Source organism: Hyperolius riggenbachi, chromosome 2, assembly GCF_040937935.1.
Source record: "Hyperolius riggenbachi isolate aHypRig1 chromosome 2, aHypRig1.pri, whole genome shotgun sequence".
Classification (NCBI taxonomy): Eukaryota; Metazoa; Chordata; class Amphibia; order Anura; family Hyperoliidae; genus Hyperolius; species Hyperolius riggenbachi.
Genome location: NC_090647.1, coordinates 508,020,942 through 508,043,257, shown reverse-complemented (window position 1 = coordinate 508,043,257; position 22,316 = coordinate 508,020,942). Strand labels below are relative to the sequence as shown.

The following is a 22,316-nucleotide window of genomic DNA, read 5'->3' as shown; positions in this document are numbered from 1 at the left end:
CCAATATTTTCAAAAGGAACTCACCTCTTCATCCATGTAAAATATCTAACCTAGGATATTTTAATAAGCTACTAACACAGCTTTTTTCATCCTCTTCTACACGGACAGGACAGCTTACTTTGGCAGTGCCCACTCATGTGCGTGTGTGTACGTATGTACGTGTACACAAGGGTAATCTGGGTGTACTGTATGTGGTTGTACACAAGGGTCGTCCGGAAAGTAACACCCATTTGCCTTCATCTGCCACACAAGGCAGCCCATGGGATGCAATTTTTAAGAGTAGGAGGAAAGCTACAATAGTTTATATAATTTTATTTTCACCTCGGCTTCACTTAAAGTGATGAGTGGCTATTTCTAAATAGTGAGGTTGGGCTAGTTATCAATTTTTATCAAGCAAAAATGGAGTAGGGTAAACTACTGCATCGTCTATAAGGACTGGAACCCACTAGAGCGATTTTTTGAGCGTTTAGGGAGGTTTCCTAAACGCTCAGCTAATGATAATGGATGGGATGGGCCAAATTCCACTGTAGCGATGTCGATTACCAAAATCGCAAACGCAAGACATGCAGCATTTTTGAGTGTTAACATTTAGCGTTTCTGCAATGTAAAGTATATAAACGCTGGCGTAACCGCTCATCAAAACCTACACAGAGCAATTTGATAGCGTTTTTAAATTACTGCACACTGTAAATAAAAAAAAAAAATTAATTGAAAGGGCCAATCAGAATTAAAATCGGTAATCGCAAATCGCTAGTAAAAAGCTTACACTGTTTAAAAATCGCTACCAAAATCAGCAGAAAACGCTCATGAAATCCATTACAAAATGCTCATTAAAAATGCTAGCGATTGCGATTTGTAGTGGGTTCCAGGCCTAAAGCATGATAGATATGGTAATTAAATATTGTGGGAACTGATCTGTTGAGACAGGTATGCTCGTAAAATCACAGAAGTTAAGAATGATATACATACCAATTCCATGGTGATGGTACAGCATAGACGTAACGCCATCGAATCTGAAGCCATCAAAACCATATTCTTCAATCCACCAACGCAGATTAGACAGAAGGAACCTTAGAACTTCCCAGCTGGTATAACACAAGATACAAAGAGGACATTTTTCATTTTATGTTTAACACCTAACAGGATCAAAGAAAGAGCAATGTGAGGCAGACCAAAGGATAAGAGTGCTCACAATATAAATATGCAAGAATAGCATCCCCCTGATCAATAACACAATCATAATCCCTTTACTGATTTTTTTACCCTAACGATCTGAGAACCTTCTGGGTTCCTAATGCTTACAAACACGCTCCCAATAAAAGCAGCCTACACAGATCAGTCAAAACATTAAAGTGGAATAAAACTCCATATTAACTGAAAAAAAAATTAAGAAAATAAAAACATAAAATAAGAAATTACTTACTTAGCTTACATATTCTGTTTTTAGTGTTCACTGTCAGGTTTACGAGAAATTACACCACTTCTGCCCTTTTGTTTTTCAATACAGCTCAGTGTTAATTTTCCATCCATACGGCTACCACTTACTGTCCCTGCCACACCAAGCATCACCTAGTCAACAGGCTTATATCACTGTGTAAAAGCTTATTTTTTGTAACTTATCTTTTACTTATTGTTTTAGGAAGATATTACCTTTTGAAAATTGATATCAAGTTCAAACGTAAACATGCAACCCTGATTAAAAATTAGTCTGAAGCTACATACAACACACTGGAATGAACTCGCATGGCGGGCGATAAAGACTGATTGGAGGTGCAGTAAATGAAGAGTTAGCAATGTTTCCCAAGACCCTTCTACTTAAAATGGGCATAGATGCTCTGCCTACGCAGCATAGATAAAAAAAAGTAGCACATATTATCCACTACTAATTCTCTTCTAGTAGACAGCTGCAGTACCCACATAACCTTTCAGAGTCCCAACTAAATCTAATTACATATAATCTAACTATGGAAAACTTGATCTCAACCGAAAATGTTATTAACAACTAACACTACTATAAGCCTGTGTTTAGGCTACATTTGGTTACTATAGTGATTCACTGTAGAATAACATTGTCTTACAAATGTAGTTTTGTAGCGAAACACTTAAGTGATGTGGTTAAAAAACACATTGGTGCGTAATGACTAGTTATTGAGTTTAATGTGTTTTTCTCAAGCCACAAAATAGCTAGTCCCTGAAGAGCGCCATTACGGATTTCTGACAGTAAATTTGTGCCCTTGTTAGACTACCCTGAAAAGCAGACATCACTTTATATTAGTTTTGTTCGCCTTTGCATTTATTAAACCTGCCAATAAAAAGTTGAAGTTTACACAAAAATGTGGGTAGTTTCCTGACCATTGTGCTAATACCATGAGTCTAATGTTTCTGTCACTGGCCCATAACAAGTATGCAGAGGAGGTGTTCTGACCCAAGACTAACTTAAAGAGGAGCTTCAGCCTAAACAAACATACTGTCATTAAGTTACAATCGTTATGTTAATTAAAATAGATAGGTAATATAATCTCTTACCCACCCTGTTTTAAAAGAACAGGCAAATGTTTGATTTCATGAGGGCAGCCATCTTTTTGGTTGAAAGGAGGTGACAGGGAGCATGAGACACAGTTCCAACTTTCCTGTGTGCTGATCACCCCTCCCAGTTGCTAGGCAACGTGAACAACATAGGAAATCCCATCATGCTTTGCACAGCATCAGGGGAAAAAAAGCCTGGGCAGTTTTCTTTGATGGGTGCAGCTTAGCTAAAAATGTAGCTAAAAATGATGCTTTGGTAAGAAAAACAAAGTTCTGATGCTGTAGAAACACCAAGCCTTTTCAGTTCTGCCGAGTAGATTTTTAGTTCGGAGGTTCACTTTAAGTGCCTGTATGTCCCACATACGTGGTATAAAAGTCTGACATTAACAGATCAGTATGATAGCCAGGTAATCAGTTTTTTTTTTCACAAGGGAATGTATTTGAAAACTTCCATACTCCTCTCACCTTACCCCATGTGTGCACGCCACTGAAGAGTAAATGAACAAAAATCTACATACACTTGTAATAATAAACTTTACTGATGTCAAAATATAAAAAAAAATGATTAGTATTAACTTAGCCATAGTTGAAAGGGAACCTTAACTGAGAGGGATATGGATGTTTCCTTTTAAACAATACCAGTTGCCTGACAGTCCTGCTGATCTCTTTGGCTGCAATAGTTGCTGAATCGCACACCTGAAACAAGCATGCAGCTAATCCAGTCTGACTTCAGTCAGAGCACCTGATCTGTATGCTTGTTTAGGGGCTGTGGGTAAAAGTATTAGAGAAACAGGATCAGCAGGAGAGTCAGGCAACTGGTACTATTTTAAAAGGAAAAATCCATATCCTTCTTAGTTTAGGTTTCCTTGAAGTTTGTGTCTGCTTATTCATCCTTTTTGCACACTCACCAATGACACCCTTCCCATGGACTAGCTTGGGCTTGAATGCCTGTAGAATCACATGATCATGCATCATACTCTGTTTGCATGTGTAACCTTGTGATATGTTGTATGTTAGATAACCTCGTGTTACTTGTCTGACACCCCTAGTAAACCTATTTATTGTCCTCACTGGCTCACTGTGATCACATTGCTTGATTGACTCACAGTGATTACAGGGTCAGGAGCCAATGAAATCGGCTCATAACTGTCTCACAGAGCTCTACTGTCATAGCAACGGCTGAGCGAGGGGCCTGCAGCAACGGGAGAGAGGCGTGATCAATAGTGGCGGCATGGAAGCAAATCTACACCTTGACAGGCATAACCGCTCCAAAAAAGGGCGTAGATTGCCATTAGCGCGGTCCAGAAGCGATTAAAAGCAAGGCTGTTTTGATTTTTTTTAATTATTTTGCAGCCTGAAAGAGTTAATTTTCAGGCATGGAAGTGACAGCATCTGTCTTTGTCAGTACTTAGTCAGGAATATAGTAAACATGACTTATAAGCAAGTTAAAAAGTTTTCACGGCAGAATAAAACATCTGAGAGCAGGGAAGAGATAGAAAAATGTCACTTAATAGGCTGCCATTGGACAAAGACAATAAAACATTCAATCTACTTTGTAAACGTTTAAACATAAAATGAAACCATAAGATATAGAAAAAAAAAAAAGGTCCGTTTTAGGAGTAGGAGGATAAATACAATTGTTTATTTCATCCATTTATTTTTACCGTGGGTTCACTGTAAGCTTCATACACATATTAGATTAAACTGAGCCGAGGCGGCCACTTAACGAGACACATCTGCTGACAATCTTTTGTGCACAGCAGCTTTGCTCCTCCCCAATGTGTCATGCTGAACAATTTTGTCTGATTACTACCTGACTGCATTCTTCTCCCCTTCCTTACCCCTATCGCTCCATTGCGTGCTGCCCCACCCATAGTACCATGTAATGAAGTAAAGGAGAGGGAGATCGGCACTGCTATTGTGACTTTTAATCCAGAGTGTTGTAAACAGATGATTGCACATGCAGTGAACATGCATAACATATTGGATACATCATTCCAGTATTGCAAATAAAAGTAGTGAAAACATACCAGGTATCAGGGAGTAGTGCGGTGGATGCTGGGCACAGATGCCTTACGGCCATAGAAGCACGCCAAACTGTGCTTCTATGGAGGCAGCCTCCGTAGAAGGCAGCTTTGACCTATTGCCTGAGGTGTCGGTTCCCAATCCCTATCAGGTGACGGTGAGTGCAAGTGTGTACACTTTACATGGTTAAAAAGAGGGAAGGTTGCATTGTGGTACTGAGGAAATGAAATAAAATACAACTACAGTATATTCCAGACAACTACTGTATGCATAGGTGCTATGCCTAAACACCTGACTGCATAGAGGCAACTGGGCGTGTCCAAGAATAACCCAATAAGAGTATGCATGCAGGGAATCTTGGTTACACCTTTCACCAGTGTGTACTGCAAACAAGCATACATTTCAAAGGAACTGTTCTGAACATAATGTAATCAATAACATGACTTATTTTTTATGTTACTTTATAAATGACTCATTTTTTATTTGCCCATTGTAAAAATCTTTCCTAACCATGATTTACATTGAAATGGGTGGTGACTATTGATGATCATATCTAGGAGAACTCATGGAAAAGCATGCAATAAGTGTGGTCAGGTGATAGATATGCAAGTCTCTGATTTGCTAGTCATGATCATGTGCTAAAGCAGGATTGATCCTGGCAAACCAGAGCTTTGCAAATCTATCAGATGATCAAACAAATCACATGCTTCTCTATGAGTTCTCCTAGCTATGACCATTACTAGTGGTGACATCTTTTAGTGCAGCTCTGCATAATGTTTGTATATTCAGTGTTCCATAGCCAGTAGAAAAAACACCTTGTCCCCCAGAATGCTCTAGAAGGAGAATTCAGCAAAGTGTTTGATGTTGAAACCCAAAAAATTAAAGGCGTCAGACCTATGGAAGCTGCCATATTTATTTCCCTTTAAACAATACCAGTTGCCTGGCAGTGCTGCTGATCTTTCTGGTCAGTAGGTTCTAAATCCCACACCCGAAACAAGCATGCAGGTAATCTTGTCAGATTTGTCATAGAAGTTAGATCTGCATGCTTGTTCAGGGTCTATGGCTTAAAGTATTAGGGCAGAGGCTCATCATATGTAAAAGGAAATAAAATGTCAGCCTTCATATCCCTCTTACCACCAAAGTGGGTATGTTGATTAATTTACTAAATTCTACAATATGTCACTGGTCCCTAGCCGTATCCCCGGGCCACTCGTTTCCCCCCAATGGATGTCCCAATACTCTGGCCAAGTCTCGCATCGTGCGCATGCCCCGCCGGGAACATTCTCCAGCCCGGGAAGACTGTGAGGACCTGAGCAATCTCAAGGGGACTGGAGGAAGCCCCAGGTAAGTATAAAACCTGAGACTTCTCTAGTCTTCTTAACACCTTCGGGACCGGCTGCCTACCCCATGTTAAGGACCAGGCATTTTACATGCAGAAGGGGGGGGGGGGGGGGCGCGTTTGGGAAGGGGTCTGGCAGCCGGATCCCTACTGTGGGCACTTTGGTATGGTCCCCCCTGGGTGGCCAGGTGCCCTCCGTATTGCTGGAAGCCTTTACTCACCTCCCAGGCTACAGCGATGAGCAGCTGTAGACACCTCCGCAATCGCTGGCTTTCAGACTCATACTGACGCTAAGTCCCGGGTCGTGGCTTGATGATGTCATCAAGCCGGGACCCGGCACTTAGCGTCAATACAGCAGGGATGCCGGCCAGAGAGGAGGGGAGTGCCGATCGTCGGGGGAACGGCGGGAAGGTAAGTGGATCCTCTTCTTCCCTCCCCCACTGCCGCAGCTCTGTAAGTGATCAGTATGATCAGCCGGCGATCATAGTGATCACGTGATCAGCAGCCCTACGCGATGTCTGCTGATCACGGAGGGGAGATGTCAGCTGTCATATGACCGCTTAATCTCCCCTCTACGGTGCGCACGATTGCGTCAGGACGGTTCGTTAGCGTGGATGTTGAATCAACGTCCAGTCAGGGAGGCAGCACCACCTGCTGGACGTAGATTCAAACTACGTCGGTCCCCAAAAGGTTAAAGTGAATGGGAATCGCATTTAAAAAAATGAGACAGATACTTACCCAAGGAGAGGGAAGGCTCTGGGTCCTATAGAGCCTTCCTGCTCCTCTCCTGGTCCCCTCGTTCCAGTGCTGGCTCGCCCAGTAGCAGTATTTGACTAAATTAGTCAAATACTGCTTTACCCGGCCGAAGGAGGCTTCAGAAATCTTCAGGGAGCCCGAGTGCTCCTGAAGAAGGGCAGCCCTGTACTGCGCCTGTGCAAGCACGCTCTCTTGCACACTCACGCCTGTGCAGTATGGAGCCGCACGTCTTCGGGAGGACACGGCTCCCGAAGACTTCCAAATACCCTTTTGGCGGGGGATTGAAACGGGGTGGAGCCCGCACAGGATAGAGAGCACTAAGGGCTGGAACCCACAAGAGCGTTTTTTTGAGCATTTTGGCAGTGCTGCGATACGCTAGCACTTTGCCAAAACGCTCAGCTGATGTTAATGGATGGGGCAACTTCCACAGGAGCGTTTGCGTTTCCTAGAAATGCAAACGCAGGACCTGCAGCATTTTGGGAGCGTTAGCGCTTCAATGTAATGTATTGAAACGCTAGCAGAAACGCTCAGCAATACCTAAACTGAGCGGTTTTGCTAGCGTTTTGCGGTTCAGCACACTAACAAAATTAAAAATAATTAACAGGACCAATCAGGATAAAAACGCGAAACGCAAAACGCTACACAACCGCTGAGCAAAAAAATACACTGTTGCAAAACGCGACCGAAAACGCGCATGAATCCGCTTGCAAACCGCCCAGACAAAACGCTAGCGGTTGCGTTTTGCGTTTGTGGATTTTAGTGGGTTCCAGGCCTGAGAGAGGAGACAGAAGGCTCTATACGACCCAGAGCCTTCCCTCTCCTTAGTTAAGTATTTGCTTCATTTTTTTTTTTCAATGCGGTTCCCATTCACTTTAAGTACACTTCTGCTGGCTGCAGAATGTAAAGGTCATTTTAATGAGTCACGTCTATAAACTTCCAGCAAAAGTTAAGTACCGTATATTCCGGCATATAAGACGACTGGGCGTATAAGACGACCCCCCGACTTTTCCAGTTAAAATATGGAGTTTGGGATATATTCGCCGTTTAAAAAGACTACCCCTCTTCCAACGCACACCAAATAAAAAATTAAAAACATATACTGGTGTTATGTATGAAGAGATAGTGGTGCTGTACTGTATGTGGTACCCAGTATATAACATCATACAAGGGATTGACTGGTTGAATTGATCAGTTCTCCCTGTTGATCAGAGCGGTATGGAAGGATAGATCACGCTGTGCCCATAAAACACACCTCTTCCACCCGTCTGGCCCACCCTTGTATCCTATTTATTTCCTTCTCTGCATCTCCGATATCGCACATGTGCGCCTGCGCCGCTTCACTACAGTCCTCAGCAGCGAGATCTGAGAGGTGGTAACAGGATAGGGTGGGCCAGATGGGTGGAAGAGGCGAGTTTTATGGGCACAGTGCAATCTCTTTCTTCCATACCCTGGGCGTCCCAGACCTTGCAGCGTGACCGATGAGCTCCCCCCAGCATATGCAGCGACCGTTGAATCTCCAGCACCTGGTGGTTAAACATCAGCATGTCACATACCCGCATCAGGTATCAGGTATCAGCATCACCCGGCATCAATGACATCCGGCGTATAAGACAACCCCAGACTTTTCAAAAGATTTTCAAAGTTAAAAAGTAGTCTTATATGCCAGAATATACAGTACTCCCTTTGAAAATAACCGTGCTATGGAGCTACTGCCCATAAAGGCATTGGTGCCTGGTAATGCTCAGGCCTGGCTGGCTCTGGGTCTAGGCACTGCATCAAGTCTCACAAGACGAGGCTCGAAGGATGGGCCATAACATTAACAGGAGGAGAGAGCAAGCGGCCTGACAGTCTATGATCATCCTGAAGCAATGCAGGCTGGATCTAAGGATTTACAGATCACATTTCCACAGGGATGAAGTGCTTGGCAAGCACTATTCATGCAAGTAAGTTACGTGGGTTTTGTTTAAATAAAGTGGCAAGTGTACGTCTCTGAAAAAAGGTCAGCCAGCGTCAGCATAATACTTTGCAAAACTGCATTGCGCTAGGCATAAAAAGTACTCTACAGTACATGTTAATGCCTATTTTCTTCCCTTTCCATCCTTTAAGTCAAACGCGCCTGCCTTCCCCGCAGCAACTACCTTAACTTCCCCACTTTGCTCCTGTTATTAAGCAGAAGCAGCGTTTGTTCCCGAATTTCCAACCTTGACAGATTCTCTGAAGTTCTTTCTTTCATTTCCCAAATGTCATTGTATTTTGTCAGGTGTGCTGTGAAACGCGTGAGCCTGCCCTTACTTGAAAGATCCTTCTTATAAAACAATTATTCCCCCCCCCCCCCCCGCCACTGTTTAAGCGCGTAGCCAATGGGCGCCATGCAACATATTGCCACGGGCTTCAAACTAGAGATAATCATTTAAAGTGGAGGAGTTAAAAGCTAAATCTTGGACAGGCTGTGAATTGCAAAACGAGAAAAAAGTATATTAAGTTTTATAAGGCAATAATCTGGTTGCGAAATCTGTTCTCCACCAGCGATTAGCCGCTCTTTTCTAGAATATTAATTAATAAAAGGCTGAAATGCAAGGTGACATTGAGTATAATAGGAGAGTGGTATGCCAAACTGTGACAATTCTATGGCTTATATTCATGGTCTGTAATACGCAATTACTACCTCTTTGATGTTTAAAGTATAGAAATATTGAATATCTTTATAAAACACAAACTATATATAGCTTTTGACGGTCTCATAATAAAGTAAGTCTACGTTTGCCTAGGTACCAGCTGTTCCTAATTTCTGAGGCTTTAAACCTTTAGCCATGCTTAACTTTGAAGACATAACAGCTGCTATTGTAACTGTAAAAAACTATTTATTATAGATTGAGATTTAAAGGGATACTGTAGGGGGGTCGGGGGAAAATGAGCTGAACTTACCAGGGGCTTCTAATGGTCCCCCGCAGACATCCTGTGCCCGCGCAGCCGCACACCGATGCTCCGGCCCCGCCTCCGGTTCACTTCTGGAATTTCTGACTTTAAAGTCAGAAAACCACTGCGCCTGCGTTGCAGTGTCCTCGATCCCGCTGATGTCATCAAGAGCGCACAGCGCAGGCCCAGTATGGTCTGTGTCTGCGCAGTACACTCCTGGTGACATCAGCAGGAGCGAGGACACGGCAACGCAGGCGCAGTGGTTTTCTGACTTTAAAGTCAGAAATTCCAGAAGTGAACCGGAGGCGGGGCCGGAGCATTGGGGAGTGGCTGCGCCAACACAGGATGTCTGCGGGGGACCATTAGAAGCCCCGGGTAGGTTCAGCTCATTATCCCCCGACCCCCCTACAGTATCCCTTTAAAGGAGAACACCAGCAAGTGTAAATTTAAAGGACTTACAAGGCGAAAATCAGTAAAAAAAGTTTAAATACCTATTGTGCATTAACATCTTTGGGGGACGCCATCCGCGCCCCCTGGTCCATTCCGCCGCGTCTCTTTTATACAGCCATGGCTCCTGTGGGGTCCCGACCACCTGCCCCAATCAACATGGCCATCGGGTCCTGCCGCGCCTAGGCTGTTCTCATAGTCGCAAGCGCGGCTGCGCAGCTCTGAGTCCGCCTCCAGGAACCCTTCGGGACCCCATAAGAGCCATGGCTTTATAAAAGAGATACGGCAGAATGGACCGGGGGGCGCGGATGGCGTCCCCCAAAGATGTTAATGCACAATAGGCATTTAACTTTTTTTTACTGATTTTCACCTCGTAAGTCCTTTAAGGGCTCTTTTACACTGGGGCAGGGCAATGCGGTGCGTCAAATTGCTGCAATGCTACCGCAGCCTAAAGTTCATACTTCCCACGTTGTGGTATGCTGTGCCGGAAGTGCCTAATCTAACACTGGCGCAGAACTACGATACCGTGCGGGATCCGCAGCGATTTACATCAGCCTAGATGTCAAGTTAATCTATTGCGGCGTAGGTTTTTTAAAGAGTGGACGTGACCTCAAGCGCGCGTTACTTCCTGCTTGGCTGGTGACCAGACAGGAAACCCCGTGTACAAATGCAGTGTTTTCTGAAGGCCTGTTTTTGATGGTGCGATGCGGCAAGCGCGACGCATCGCTACCGCCAGTTTACAGTGCAAAACTGACCTTAAGGCATCCCCTATTCAGACTGGCTATTGCAATTAATCATGAAATATGTTTTTTTCCATGCTTACGATATATACAGGTAGTCCCCGACTTACAAAGGACCCAACAATACGAACGGCTGGAATTCTGTGATACTGAGGGAACAAGTCAATAAAATGTTTGTTTGTTTTCAAAAAGGACTTGTCGTTTTTGAGAAAATAGATAAAAAAAAAAAAAAAAAAAAAATCAAAGAAAAAAATGGCTTTTAAACGTATATAAAAAGATACAGTGGGCAGAGGTGACACAGAGGGGGACACTGGAGGTACAGGGGAGGTACAGGGGACAGAGATGGCACAGTATTCAGACTTAAAAGCAGATTCAGATTAAGAACGAACTTACAGTACCCATCTCGTTCGTTAACCGGGGACTACGTGTAGTTTGAAAGATTTCTATAAACATGAGGATGTCTGCTAATGAAAGCACTGTGTATTGCTGCTTATCCTATCCTGAGGGTGGCCATTTTGTTTATTTGTAGCACCATTACAGAAGGGATACCATCATTGGGCGTGAGACGGCAGGGATTCAGTTTTGTCTGCCTGTCTCACTGCTCTGTAGTAGTTATGCTGTTGCTAGGGGCGTTGTTAAGCGAGGGGGCGGGTAGGTCTGGGAGAAATAAAGAGAAAGAGATTGATTAAGATCCTGAAACCAGGAAAATGAACATAGAATGGGCATCCTCAATAATGTATTACATTCTACTACTGCTTAAAACGAAATAAATATGGCAGCCTCCATATTCCTCTCACTTCTGTTGTCCTTTAAGGTGCTCCATTTTATATTTTCCTGAGGAAGAGGGCTACAGACACGTGAAATGCGTTGCAGCACTTTTATTGGAGTAAAAAATAAATGATTGTTCTTAGTCGATACTTGTCTACTGGCGCCTCTGTTTCAACAAAAACTCTACTAAATGTCATTACAATTTCTCGTTACTTTGATTTGTGTATGGCCATCTTAGCACTTTAAGACACATTTCAAAACTTCTTTCTACTGAACAGTTTTAGGTCTGTATTGCATCAATGAGCTCAGTGAGGAGATAAGGCATCCTCTTTATGCAAGGAAAAAAAATATTGCATTGTGAAGTGATAAGAGGCAAGGCAAAAAAAAAAATAAAATAAAGAGATGCAACAGTTCACAGATGTACTACTGTAGTTCTACAGCAGAGAATCAGAAGATTAGAAATACCTATTTAAGTCAAGTTTACTTTAAGAGAGCTGCAAACAGCAAGATAAAAGAACAATACGAGAATACATCACAAACGGTTATTTTATTTGTATTCAAAGAGCTGCCAAGCTGCAGCTGTTAAGCCGTACACAAGTACGGCGAATGGAAATTCAAAGAAAATGACAGTTAAAATGCAGAAACACATAGATTTATCTCTGGGACATCCAGGATGATAAACCCTTGCTATCCAGCGAGCCCATGGCACGCAAGTCATTAATATCACAATGTGTACCAATAAAAAAGTGCTTCAGTAATGGTTTAACAACCGTGTGTGAAGTCTCGACGCCACGAAAAAATATATTTTCCATCAAGCGGCTAATTTTATGGCCATGTTTTGTCTGGAGACGTCACTTTAACGGCACACTTGCAAATTAAATTGATAAAGATCCTATGGATTTGTTAAAATGAGATAGCGGGAGGCTAGCGCCGATGGTGCGGATTGCAGGTATTTTCATAAACAGAAAACGCAGCATGTAGAACACTGGGGCTCCGCTGAGTAGATTACTTTTAAATTCAGCAGGATTATCGTTTGCGCGGAGCGAATGCATATTGTCAGTCCGGCTGTGGCGGTGTGAATGTAAGTGAATGATGTGATGTATTGATTAAATATACTGTAGGAATAACTGGTCTTACCATGGCTAAGAGGAGAAGAAAAAAATAAGTTGGCCTCAATGAAGTGGCTTCAAGTGAACCAGTCATAAATGGTTGTGTGTAACTATGTGAATTCATAATGTGAACATGCCAAATTAAAGGACAACCAATGTGACATGTGACATGATGAGATAGACATGTGACATGATGAGATAGACATGTAAATGTACAGTGCCAAGCACACAAATGGCTATACTGTGTTCCCTTTATTCTTTCTCTGCCCGAGAGTTAAAAATCAGGTATGCAAGTAACAGTTTTGTCTGAATCGGAACTTGGTTGGACTACTGCATTAACCCTCACTAATAAGGAATTACAGCCATAAAACACTTTTCTGTCAGTAAATGGCTTCTAAGAGCAGTAAAGAGATAAAAAGGGTCAATATTTCATAGATTTAAGCTCTGACATACTTCAATGAATGTGTCATTAAGCAAAGGAAATGAAAAATTGAGAAAGAAAAAAAAAGGAGGATAGATACAATTGTTGTATAATGCAGTAATTATTGATGAAGATTAAGCTCTCCTAAAAGGAAGTCAGACAACCCCCCCCTCCCCCCGACTGGTAGTCGGGGGGGGGGGGGAGGGGAAGGAGGTCAGCCAAATATAATACAACTAACAGATTACTAACTGCCAGCAGCCCACAGTTAAAAGACAAGTGAAGTGAGAGGGATATGATGGCTGACATTTTAAGTTCCTTTTAAACGATACCAGATTTGTCTGCTTAGGCGAATCATTTGCCTAACTGGACAAGCTACCCAGCTCTCTACAGAGCAGACATTCTGGTTCTACTGAGAGTGAAGGAAGAGAAGCGTGTGTGTGTGTTGGGGGATGTTGGGGGATGTGGGGGGGGGGGGGGGAAGGTCTAAGGTCCTGGTGCAAGGTGACCACAGATGTGGTTTACTTGGTAGGTGATTAACTATTTTGGTGAGTTTTCTCACGTGGATTAAAAAAAATGTATATATAAAGGATTTTCAACAAAGGTAAAGTAATACCCATACCCATATTTCACACAAAATCTTTGATATTTGTTTTTTTAAACTTGGAGTACCAGAGAGGTCAATGTAAACAGATTTTTTTTTTTTTTTTACTTACCTGGAGCTTCCTCCAGCCACACAAGCACGGATGCGTCTCTCAGTCCTCTCACTGCCCTCTATTTAGCGGTAATCTGCCCCGGTATCTGCGTATGCTAAGAAGACCCCGGCTGACGCCACTGAGCCAGACTGGAGCCGACTTAGCCAGATACCGGGGCTGATCGCTATAGTGGTCCTTTAAGCCGATTTCTGCATGGATGGGAGCTGCCATTTTACTGGTGATATCAGCACTATACAACATTTTTAGCCTGCTCTCTAATCACCTTAGTCTGTCAGCTAAAGAAGTTCAATGCCAGAGAAAATAAAAAAAGCTCTTTATACAAGAGATGCTTACATTTTATTTAGTTTAAACAGGATGTTGTGGAAAAAGTAAAATAACGATTCACTCCTGTATTGGATCTGGATTATTGAGTTGTATGTATTCAGTCTACCATCTTATTAGAATTATTATTATTATTATTATTTTTGTTGGGGGGGGGGGGGGGGGGAATTACACAGATGGAAGTTTGTCCTTCAGTATGATTTTTTTATATTACAGGTCTGAGCAGCAGATCTACAAAAAAAAAAAAAAAAAAAAAAAAAACTGAACTAAAATGCACAGGAGCCATTAATGTTTTGCCTGGAAGTCCTGGAATAAATCTCGTTATCGCTATAAGCTGTAGCTGTTGCTCTACAGGCAATAAAAGCAAAATTTCAACATGAAGTACAGATAAAAAGAGAAGCTTATCTAAAAGGTAAATATGCTAAAATCTAAATAATTTAAACTAAATACATAATAAAAAATTGTTGCCGATAATACATTGTCACACCTACATGTGATGTACAAGTTTATAAATAGCTCATAAATGGTAAAGAACTGTGCGGAGGTATGGCCTGGGGGGAGGCTGTCTGCATGTATCACTTCAGTGAATTAAAATAAAATCCTATTGGAACTCCGCGACTGTCCTGCTGTAGCGAAAGGTCTTTTGCCTCCTGGAATGACAATGAGCAGAGACAGAGCGAAGGGGAGGGAAGGAAAAGGCCTGATCAATATTTTAGCACGTTATAAATTATCTCGGCCCCATTGAATTTAGATGATAGATCAGTAGGGGCGATCCACTATAAAGCCATCACATATTAATATGTTGTAAATCAGAACACTAATAAGAAAACACAACTAGGATTTTCTGGAATGTATTAACCATCGCCGAGGACATTATGCGGCTATGCTAAAAATCTATAAGCAATTTCTGCGTCGCATCTGACTTGCCAATATGGAATTAGGTGAACGAGATAAGAGGCTGCATGGCATGGGGGGATTGGGTGAGCGGTGGTATACAGTAAAGGGTACATAACGGTTTACAGAGATAAAAGAAAAATGCTGCATATTACATCAATATATAAATGTAATACCACCAAGAGCAAGTGCATATTTATTGTGTAATAAGCACACACAAATCAATGGGTAAGCTACGGAAGGAATTCTGCATCACTAGGTCAGCAATAAAAAAATAAATAAATAAATGACGAGCAGTTGACCTCAGTCTGTGCTAATGATTGTTGAATGACAAACAACGGGTCCACATTCTGTGTTTTTTGCAGTCAAATCGCTTGGCACTCGCATTCCTGACAGTCTCAACTCTAGATGGGACGTCAGTTTGTTTTACAATTTATGAAGATCCTTTATATTTGTCTCCCTTCTCGAGCAATTACTAGTTTACTTATTCATAGGTAGGTTGGTGTGTATGTTGTTTTTATACGAACATTTTTTTAATAAGAAATTACGCATTTTTGATATTATTGATTCCATGTACTATGTTCCTTAAAATTTTTCCCATTTGTACTACTTATTGTATGGACCGCCCTTTGAGGAGTGACTGCTTGTATAAATTGTAGCTCCTGTGAGAGCTTGTTTAGCTGGCTCCGATACTGTCTGTATAATAGTAATCACATTTATTATATAGTACCCCCATGGGGTACTATATAATAAATGTGATTACTATTATACAGACAGTCTTTCGTGTCTGCTTTATGGAGGCAAGTCCACCGCTTCCTCCAAGCAAATTTTAAAGGTTTTATCCACTTTCACCCTGCTGGCGCCTCTGTTCCCCATTTGCTCTCACTTCATGTTCCCCTTTTAAGGGAACCAGAGATGAACATTTCACACAAAAACATATCAATCGATAGCTTGTAAAGAATAAATGCGCTACCTGATAATTTCGCCACTCTGGTGTGCCTTTTTGAGTGTTTTTTTAATCCATTATTGCCCCAGGAAAAATCCAATATGGCCGCTGGCTCATACCCATTCTGCTTCCAGGTTATGAGCTGTTCTGGATGTGCTGTCTAGTCATTGAGACTATATACAGGCAGGGCTGCTGCAGGCTTTCATCTGTGTTTTTTTATTCTGGTATGCTGTGTGGCTGCCTGTAGGAAGTGTCCCTCATAGGAATGAAACTGCACAGTGCACACAGATCCCACAGCCACGCTTATCTGTTTCAGAGCTTCTTTCTCGACAGCAGCAGCCCCTCCCATGCCATCAGAGCTTTCAATATGCAAAGCAGGAAAGCTGAGCCAGGAGGGGGAAGGCTTGGGCTTGAAAAGACTTCACAGAAGACTGACTCAGCTGTAATGATTCCAGGTCAAACCTAGACTGAATGCTTAGTTGGGGATTCTTATCAGAGCTGATAACAGGCAGATTTAGCAGAGATGAAACTAAAAGCAGGGTAGGTGTTTACTGTCATGTTCCCACTGATAAATGTAATACATACATGAGGGTGCTTCGTCTCTGGTTCTCTTTAAGGGCTGTAATTCTTATGTGTAAACAGCAGCCATGTCAACGTGGCCTAAAATCAGCACTCAACACAGAGAGGGAAAAAAAAATGCTCTTTTCTTTGTTCAGGAAGATACAAGTGTTTTGACTTCTATATATTTTTCGGGAGAACAGCTCTGCATTCCACTGTTAGGCAACTGACTCATTAAAAGTGAACCAAAGGTGAAAATAAACAGATGAGAATCAACTGACTTTGTCCTACTCACGGTTTTAATTTAAACTTAAACATTTACAAAGTAGACTGAATGTTTTGTTGTCTCTTTTCAGTGGCAGCCTATTAAGTAACCCTAAATAAAAATAGACAAACCATTGACCTTTTTTTTTAACTCCTCCTGCTCTCAGTTGTATTCTGCCAACAAAACTTTTATGGCTGTACTTTGCTCATGTGGTACCGGCAAGAAAGAAGCTGTCACTCCATGCCTAAAAAGAACTTTTTCAGGCAGCAAAATTAAACAAGTAAACAGCCTGGTTATTGATAGGTTTTGCACTGTACATACACACATTTATCTAATCAGATCACATGTTACACTTTAAACACTGATTTATTAACCCTTGCAATACCATAACACAGAAAAAGTGACCACAGACAAGTTCTAACTAGGATTGGTACTATATGTACCCTTGTTTTTCACATCATGTCACGTCAATTAAGGTATGCTTTAACCGCTTCCTGCCCCATGACGTGAAAATAAGTCTCTGCACTCCCCTCCCTACAAAATACTAGATAACACTTTTTATTTATCTCTGAGCTGATAACAATGCTACACATTTGTAAAGAAATTACAGCAAACCCATCTCTTCCTCCCAGGGAATTCAAAGGCAGGATTAATGTGTAAACAAGTGTAAAACAAATATTCCAGGAGCAGATAGATGTAACAAGAGAGTAGGGTATATACAATGTGCTACTAATACATATTAAAACAAATGAACTTTTTAAATAAATAGGAGAGATAGACAAATAAAATGTGTGGGTTTAATGTACAATAGAAGCCATTTACATTAAAGCTATAATGTATAAAAGTAAATAAATTGTGTATTTTTACACTTTTTCCTTTTAAAAAAATACATAGAAAATAAGTTCATTAATAAAAATAAATAGCCACAAAAAGCCTAATTTGTCCATCATTCTCTCTATTTGTCTATCATTCAGTTGTGATATTTATAAAGTTATTGCCAAAGCAATCAGAGCTGAGCTGAACTGTGAAAATGACCCTGGTAGGGAAGTGGTTAAAGGAAAAAAAAGTAGTGAAATAAAGGAGGGTCTTTGGCTTGGCCATGATCAGCACCAGAGAGTGACCACCCCCAACACCCAAGTGGAAACTGATTATAATTCACCACCTGCCTGATGTGGTTTGGTTGTCCATTCTCGCAAACCACCTTTGTGAGTACAATCCCATCCTTTTCACTCATTAACTTTAGTGGCATATTGCACTATTGGGCTCCCATTGTATCTGTGTTTTTTCCCTCAAGGGGTAAAATCGTTGTCTCTTTTACATCAGGTAGCTTTGCTTGTGCCTTCCAAGCTAATAGGCAAAGCTGCAGAAATAAAGACTAAGGTGACCAACCTGATTAGCAACTGTAACTGGGTCCTAGCACAAAGAAGGTTTAAAAAGTTTCCTTAAATAACCAGATGCTGCCTTTGGGAATTTACTTCTGCATACAAATGTCAGGTGGCTCAGTGCAGAGAAGCGCCTAAAGAGATTATCTTCACTTAGAAAAGAAATATGTCTGTACTTAGAAATTAAACGCGAGCCTACATTACTTGAAAGTCTGATGTCAACTTTCTAATTTCCCTTTCATTTTTGACTGCTATCACTCAGCTTTTAAATTCTCTGAATTTAAGTTTGCAAGGAAGAGATCAAAATGTGAGTCAGCTGCAAAGCCATGTTTCAGCATTCAGGAACAAGCTTAACTTGTTGAAGACTTTTTTTTTCTGATGAAGAAGAATAACTTGACTCATTTTGAAAGCTGCAGAGGACTCTTTGAGATGAGAGATAGTGGAAACACTATAAACTTTGATCTGTTGGTCCCCAAAGCAGGTTTCCGTAATGAACATTTTGAGAGCAGATTTCAAAACTTCAAGGGGATGAAGTCCCAAACTCTGGCTTTTTAACAATCCCAATCACATTGACACAGCAGCTAAAGACCCAAAATACTATAAGGTACTCTTGTGTGCAGCAGGATAATCAATGTCTTCTGTCTTCCTTCAAGAGACAAGTATCCTGCAATATGATTTTGACCATCAAATGTCTTTAATGTTGGGATGTACCTACATCTGTGAGGAGAAAGGATATGGCAAGGGCTTTATAAAATTAAAATACAAAACCGCACCCTTTAATACCAATGTGAAAAACATTTTGTAAGTTTCTACAACAGTCATCGCTTTGGACTTTGCATTTGATCAACTACCGGTACTACTAGGTAGTAAAGTCGCTGTGGTATAGGTCCACCAGTGTCAAACCTCCATACCAATAAGAACTTCTGACATGAAACTGATGGAACGATTTCCAGACTTCCACAAAGAGGATGAGAGAAAACTCTACATTTTACCCGGAGAAGAGGAATCCACCATGACAATCACTGTACACTATGGGCCATATGCAATTCACTTTTTTTCTTCTAAGTTATCTTTTAGGAGATACTTTTTCATTTTTTCTCTTTCAAGCGGTTTCAACAGCAACTGGTCTGAGTGTATTAAGTGATAAAGATGCTAATCCTGCATTCAAAACTTTTTTCTGCCATTATGGTTTATAGTTATCACAGACTTTAGGAGCACTGGCCCTAGTGCCAAACAGTTGAATGCTGGGTGTTCTTTTTATCTATAATATATTCCATTTATTTCCCTGCCTAGCTGCTTATCAGAAACACCCTCTGATCACTTGTGTTTACAAAAGCAAGGCTGAGGTGACTCAGCGATTGGATGTGTAAATAATAATAATAATAAAAAAAAAAAAAAACAGTGCAGTTTCTAGTATACACCTCAGTGGGAGTGTCTAAAGACTCTGGGAGGAGGGCAGCTAATGAATACACAATGAGCAAGAGAAGGGAGGGGGGGAAACAACAGTCAGGGAGGATATGATGTCAGCATTAGCTTGGCAAGATGGCCACTGCCTAGAATAGGATGTTCTGCTTTTCCTTTATAAAATTCACAGGAATCATTATGTGGATAGCACAATACATCTGTTATGGAAGTAGTATTTATCTACTTATATATGTGTTTTTTATTTCTAGGTTAGCATGGGTGTCGCTTGTTCTTTAAAATAACTTTCAAGCACTTTACAACTAAAAAAGTACTAAAAAGTGAGTGAAAAAGTACTATCAAAATTATTTTGAGTATTTTCTTAAGCTGGTGGCTTAAAAGTCATTTTTAGATAAGGAATGAAAATATCACCTAGGGGAACACCCAGGAGAAAAAATGAATTGCATTTGGCTCCATGTTACAGCATGCTACAGACTGAGAGGAGCATAAATTAAACTAAAAATGTCCATGGGCTGCCTACCCATTGGACTCCTACCACACCACCTCCCATGCTCCCCATTTCCCCTTGCATTGGCAAATCCTATATGAATCTGGGTCATGCCAATAAAGCCATTTTTATTTTATTTATCAGCTGGCCAGTATTTTGGGAACCTGCATGCCCCAATGAGGATCATATTAGTTTGGGTCCGTTTTAAATGTGTATACAAGAGTCTCTGAAATCCACAGGGAGGCCATTAGCAATCAGACATGCAGGAGCACGGTGGAGTAGTGGACAGCACTCTCACCTTGCAGCGCTTGCTCCCTAGTTCCAAAAAGGAAAAGGACACACTCTGCACGGAGTTTGCATGTTCTCTGTGTTTTTGCGGGGTTCCTGCAATATTTGTTCAAAAGACAGCAAGCAATGAGCAGCGCTCACAGGCTGCAAGTGAAGTGAAAGCTCCAGAGATGTGCCCAGCCCCTTGAGGCTAAATACACACCTTGAATACAAATCAAATGCAAATTATGTGCTAACACTAATCTAAATTCTAAAATTTAAATGCAAGCTGACACCCACGGAGGCAGCTACCCTGAAGTATACTTAAGTTTTGTACAGCAGAAGGAAATGGCAGTGCTTCCAAACAGACGCTGCACCTGAATTGACTACCTGCACAAGTATGCAGAGCTCAAATGACAGGCAGATTACACACCTTGCATTCAATACAGGTACAGTAAAGGAGGGCGTTAGCTTCAGCATAAGTTGTGCACAAATTATCCCTACTACTGCAATAGTTGCCATTTCCTCCGACATTCCAAAGAACATACAGTTGAGTTAAAGGACTTTCCCCCCAAACAAGCGTAATTACTAGCGAGACTATGATATGGATTAAATTGTGAGCCCCTCTGACGAATGGCTAGTGACAAGACCATATCCTGTGTAAAGCGCTGAAGGAGTTGATTGTGCTATATAAATTATAAGCAATAATAATAATATTGAAACTATGCTTGACTACATCTGTTCTTGATTACTGGGCATGAAGACTAAGTTGGTCTCCTAAAAGCAGTCTAGAGAAGCAAGAGAAATCTTACAGCAAGATGGCTGTGACAACATGCCAGCCTCAGGAGCAACAAATCCAAGGAGGCTCTAACAACCATACTACATGCCTTTTTACATACATTTTTTAATATGATTTACAGCATAATTCTCAACTGGAAAGAGTACTTATGAGTACATGTACCATTTAACTTCAAGCACAAATATTGACACCTTAAAAATCCCAACTTCGTAGTGAGCATATTACTTGTTGAGCAAATTCTATTATTTTTCTTTCTTTATTCCGGAAAACAAAATTCTTAAGTTGTACAATACACGCAAGGAGGACAAAAGAAAGACACACAAGGCTATTACCATCATCAAAGGTAGACTGCGGGCTTCTCATTCCTCCCTGTAAAACACCGAAGTGATACACAAGGGCTATTTGTCATCTCACACTCATTTAACAATGAACGCCTTAAAAGATTTAGATGTCTTAAATATTTCCAGGCAGTGTGTAAGCACCATAAGAGATGAGCTCTTTCCCTTAACGTACTTTGCAAGTAATCTCATTATGCGTGCTCTGCTTGACTTACATGCAGCTACTACGGGTTTTTTGTTGTTTTTTATTTTTTTTATATTTTAAGTACATCGCTGCATTTGCCGGAACAAAAGAAAACAAATGTTGACAACTCCGAGTCATGATGAGCAGATTGCTTTTGACAGATATGGAATTATGGAATTACAAGGAAATTGGTTTGGCCCACTTCAAATGGGAGTTATTGAAAGTTCAGAAGAGTAAAGTAACTTTTAATGGAACTTCAGTCTTAAAGGTAAAACAAAAAATAAAAAACAATGTTTACTTCCTATCTGTATTTTCCCCCCCATGTAGTTAGCTACTAGGTCTGTTGGTATCTATGATACTTTACTGTCATGCCAAGAAGGGCCACTAGTTTGTGGACAATCATCTGTTAATTATTTCTGTGGAAAGTTATGACATGAATCTTGTGATCTGTCCAACCAAGTTTTCAAACAATGTTGGACAGGATTTTAGTTACACAAGTTGCTGAAAACAGACAACCAACGTCGCTGAAATGACATTACTGGCGATGATGTTAGACTTGTCGTTTCCTCCATTCATTATTGCAAATCAACCAACTCATTTAAATACAGCATTTGCAAATGGAAACGACATTATGCATGGCATGCGTGCATTCAGTACAAAGGACATTGTACACACGTGGCCGACTGCATGATA

General features: G+C 41.2%; 1 protein-coding gene across 4 annotated transcripts in view; it reads right to left on the bottom strand.

Annotated features, from left to right (window-relative positions):
- GBE1 (1,4-alpha-glucan branching enzyme 1) overlaps positions 1-22,316 on the bottom strand; it is a 202,961-nt gene that overhangs the window by 71,154 nt on the left and 109,491 nt on the right. For all 4 annotated transcript variants that reach the window (XM_068266113.1, XM_068266114.1, XM_068266115.1 and 1 more), the window contains one exon: positions 970-1,085. In XM_068266113.1, the coding sequence (XP_068122214.1) occupies positions 970-1,085 (116 nt within the window). The remainder of the gene's footprint in view (positions 1-969; positions 1,086-22,316) is intronic.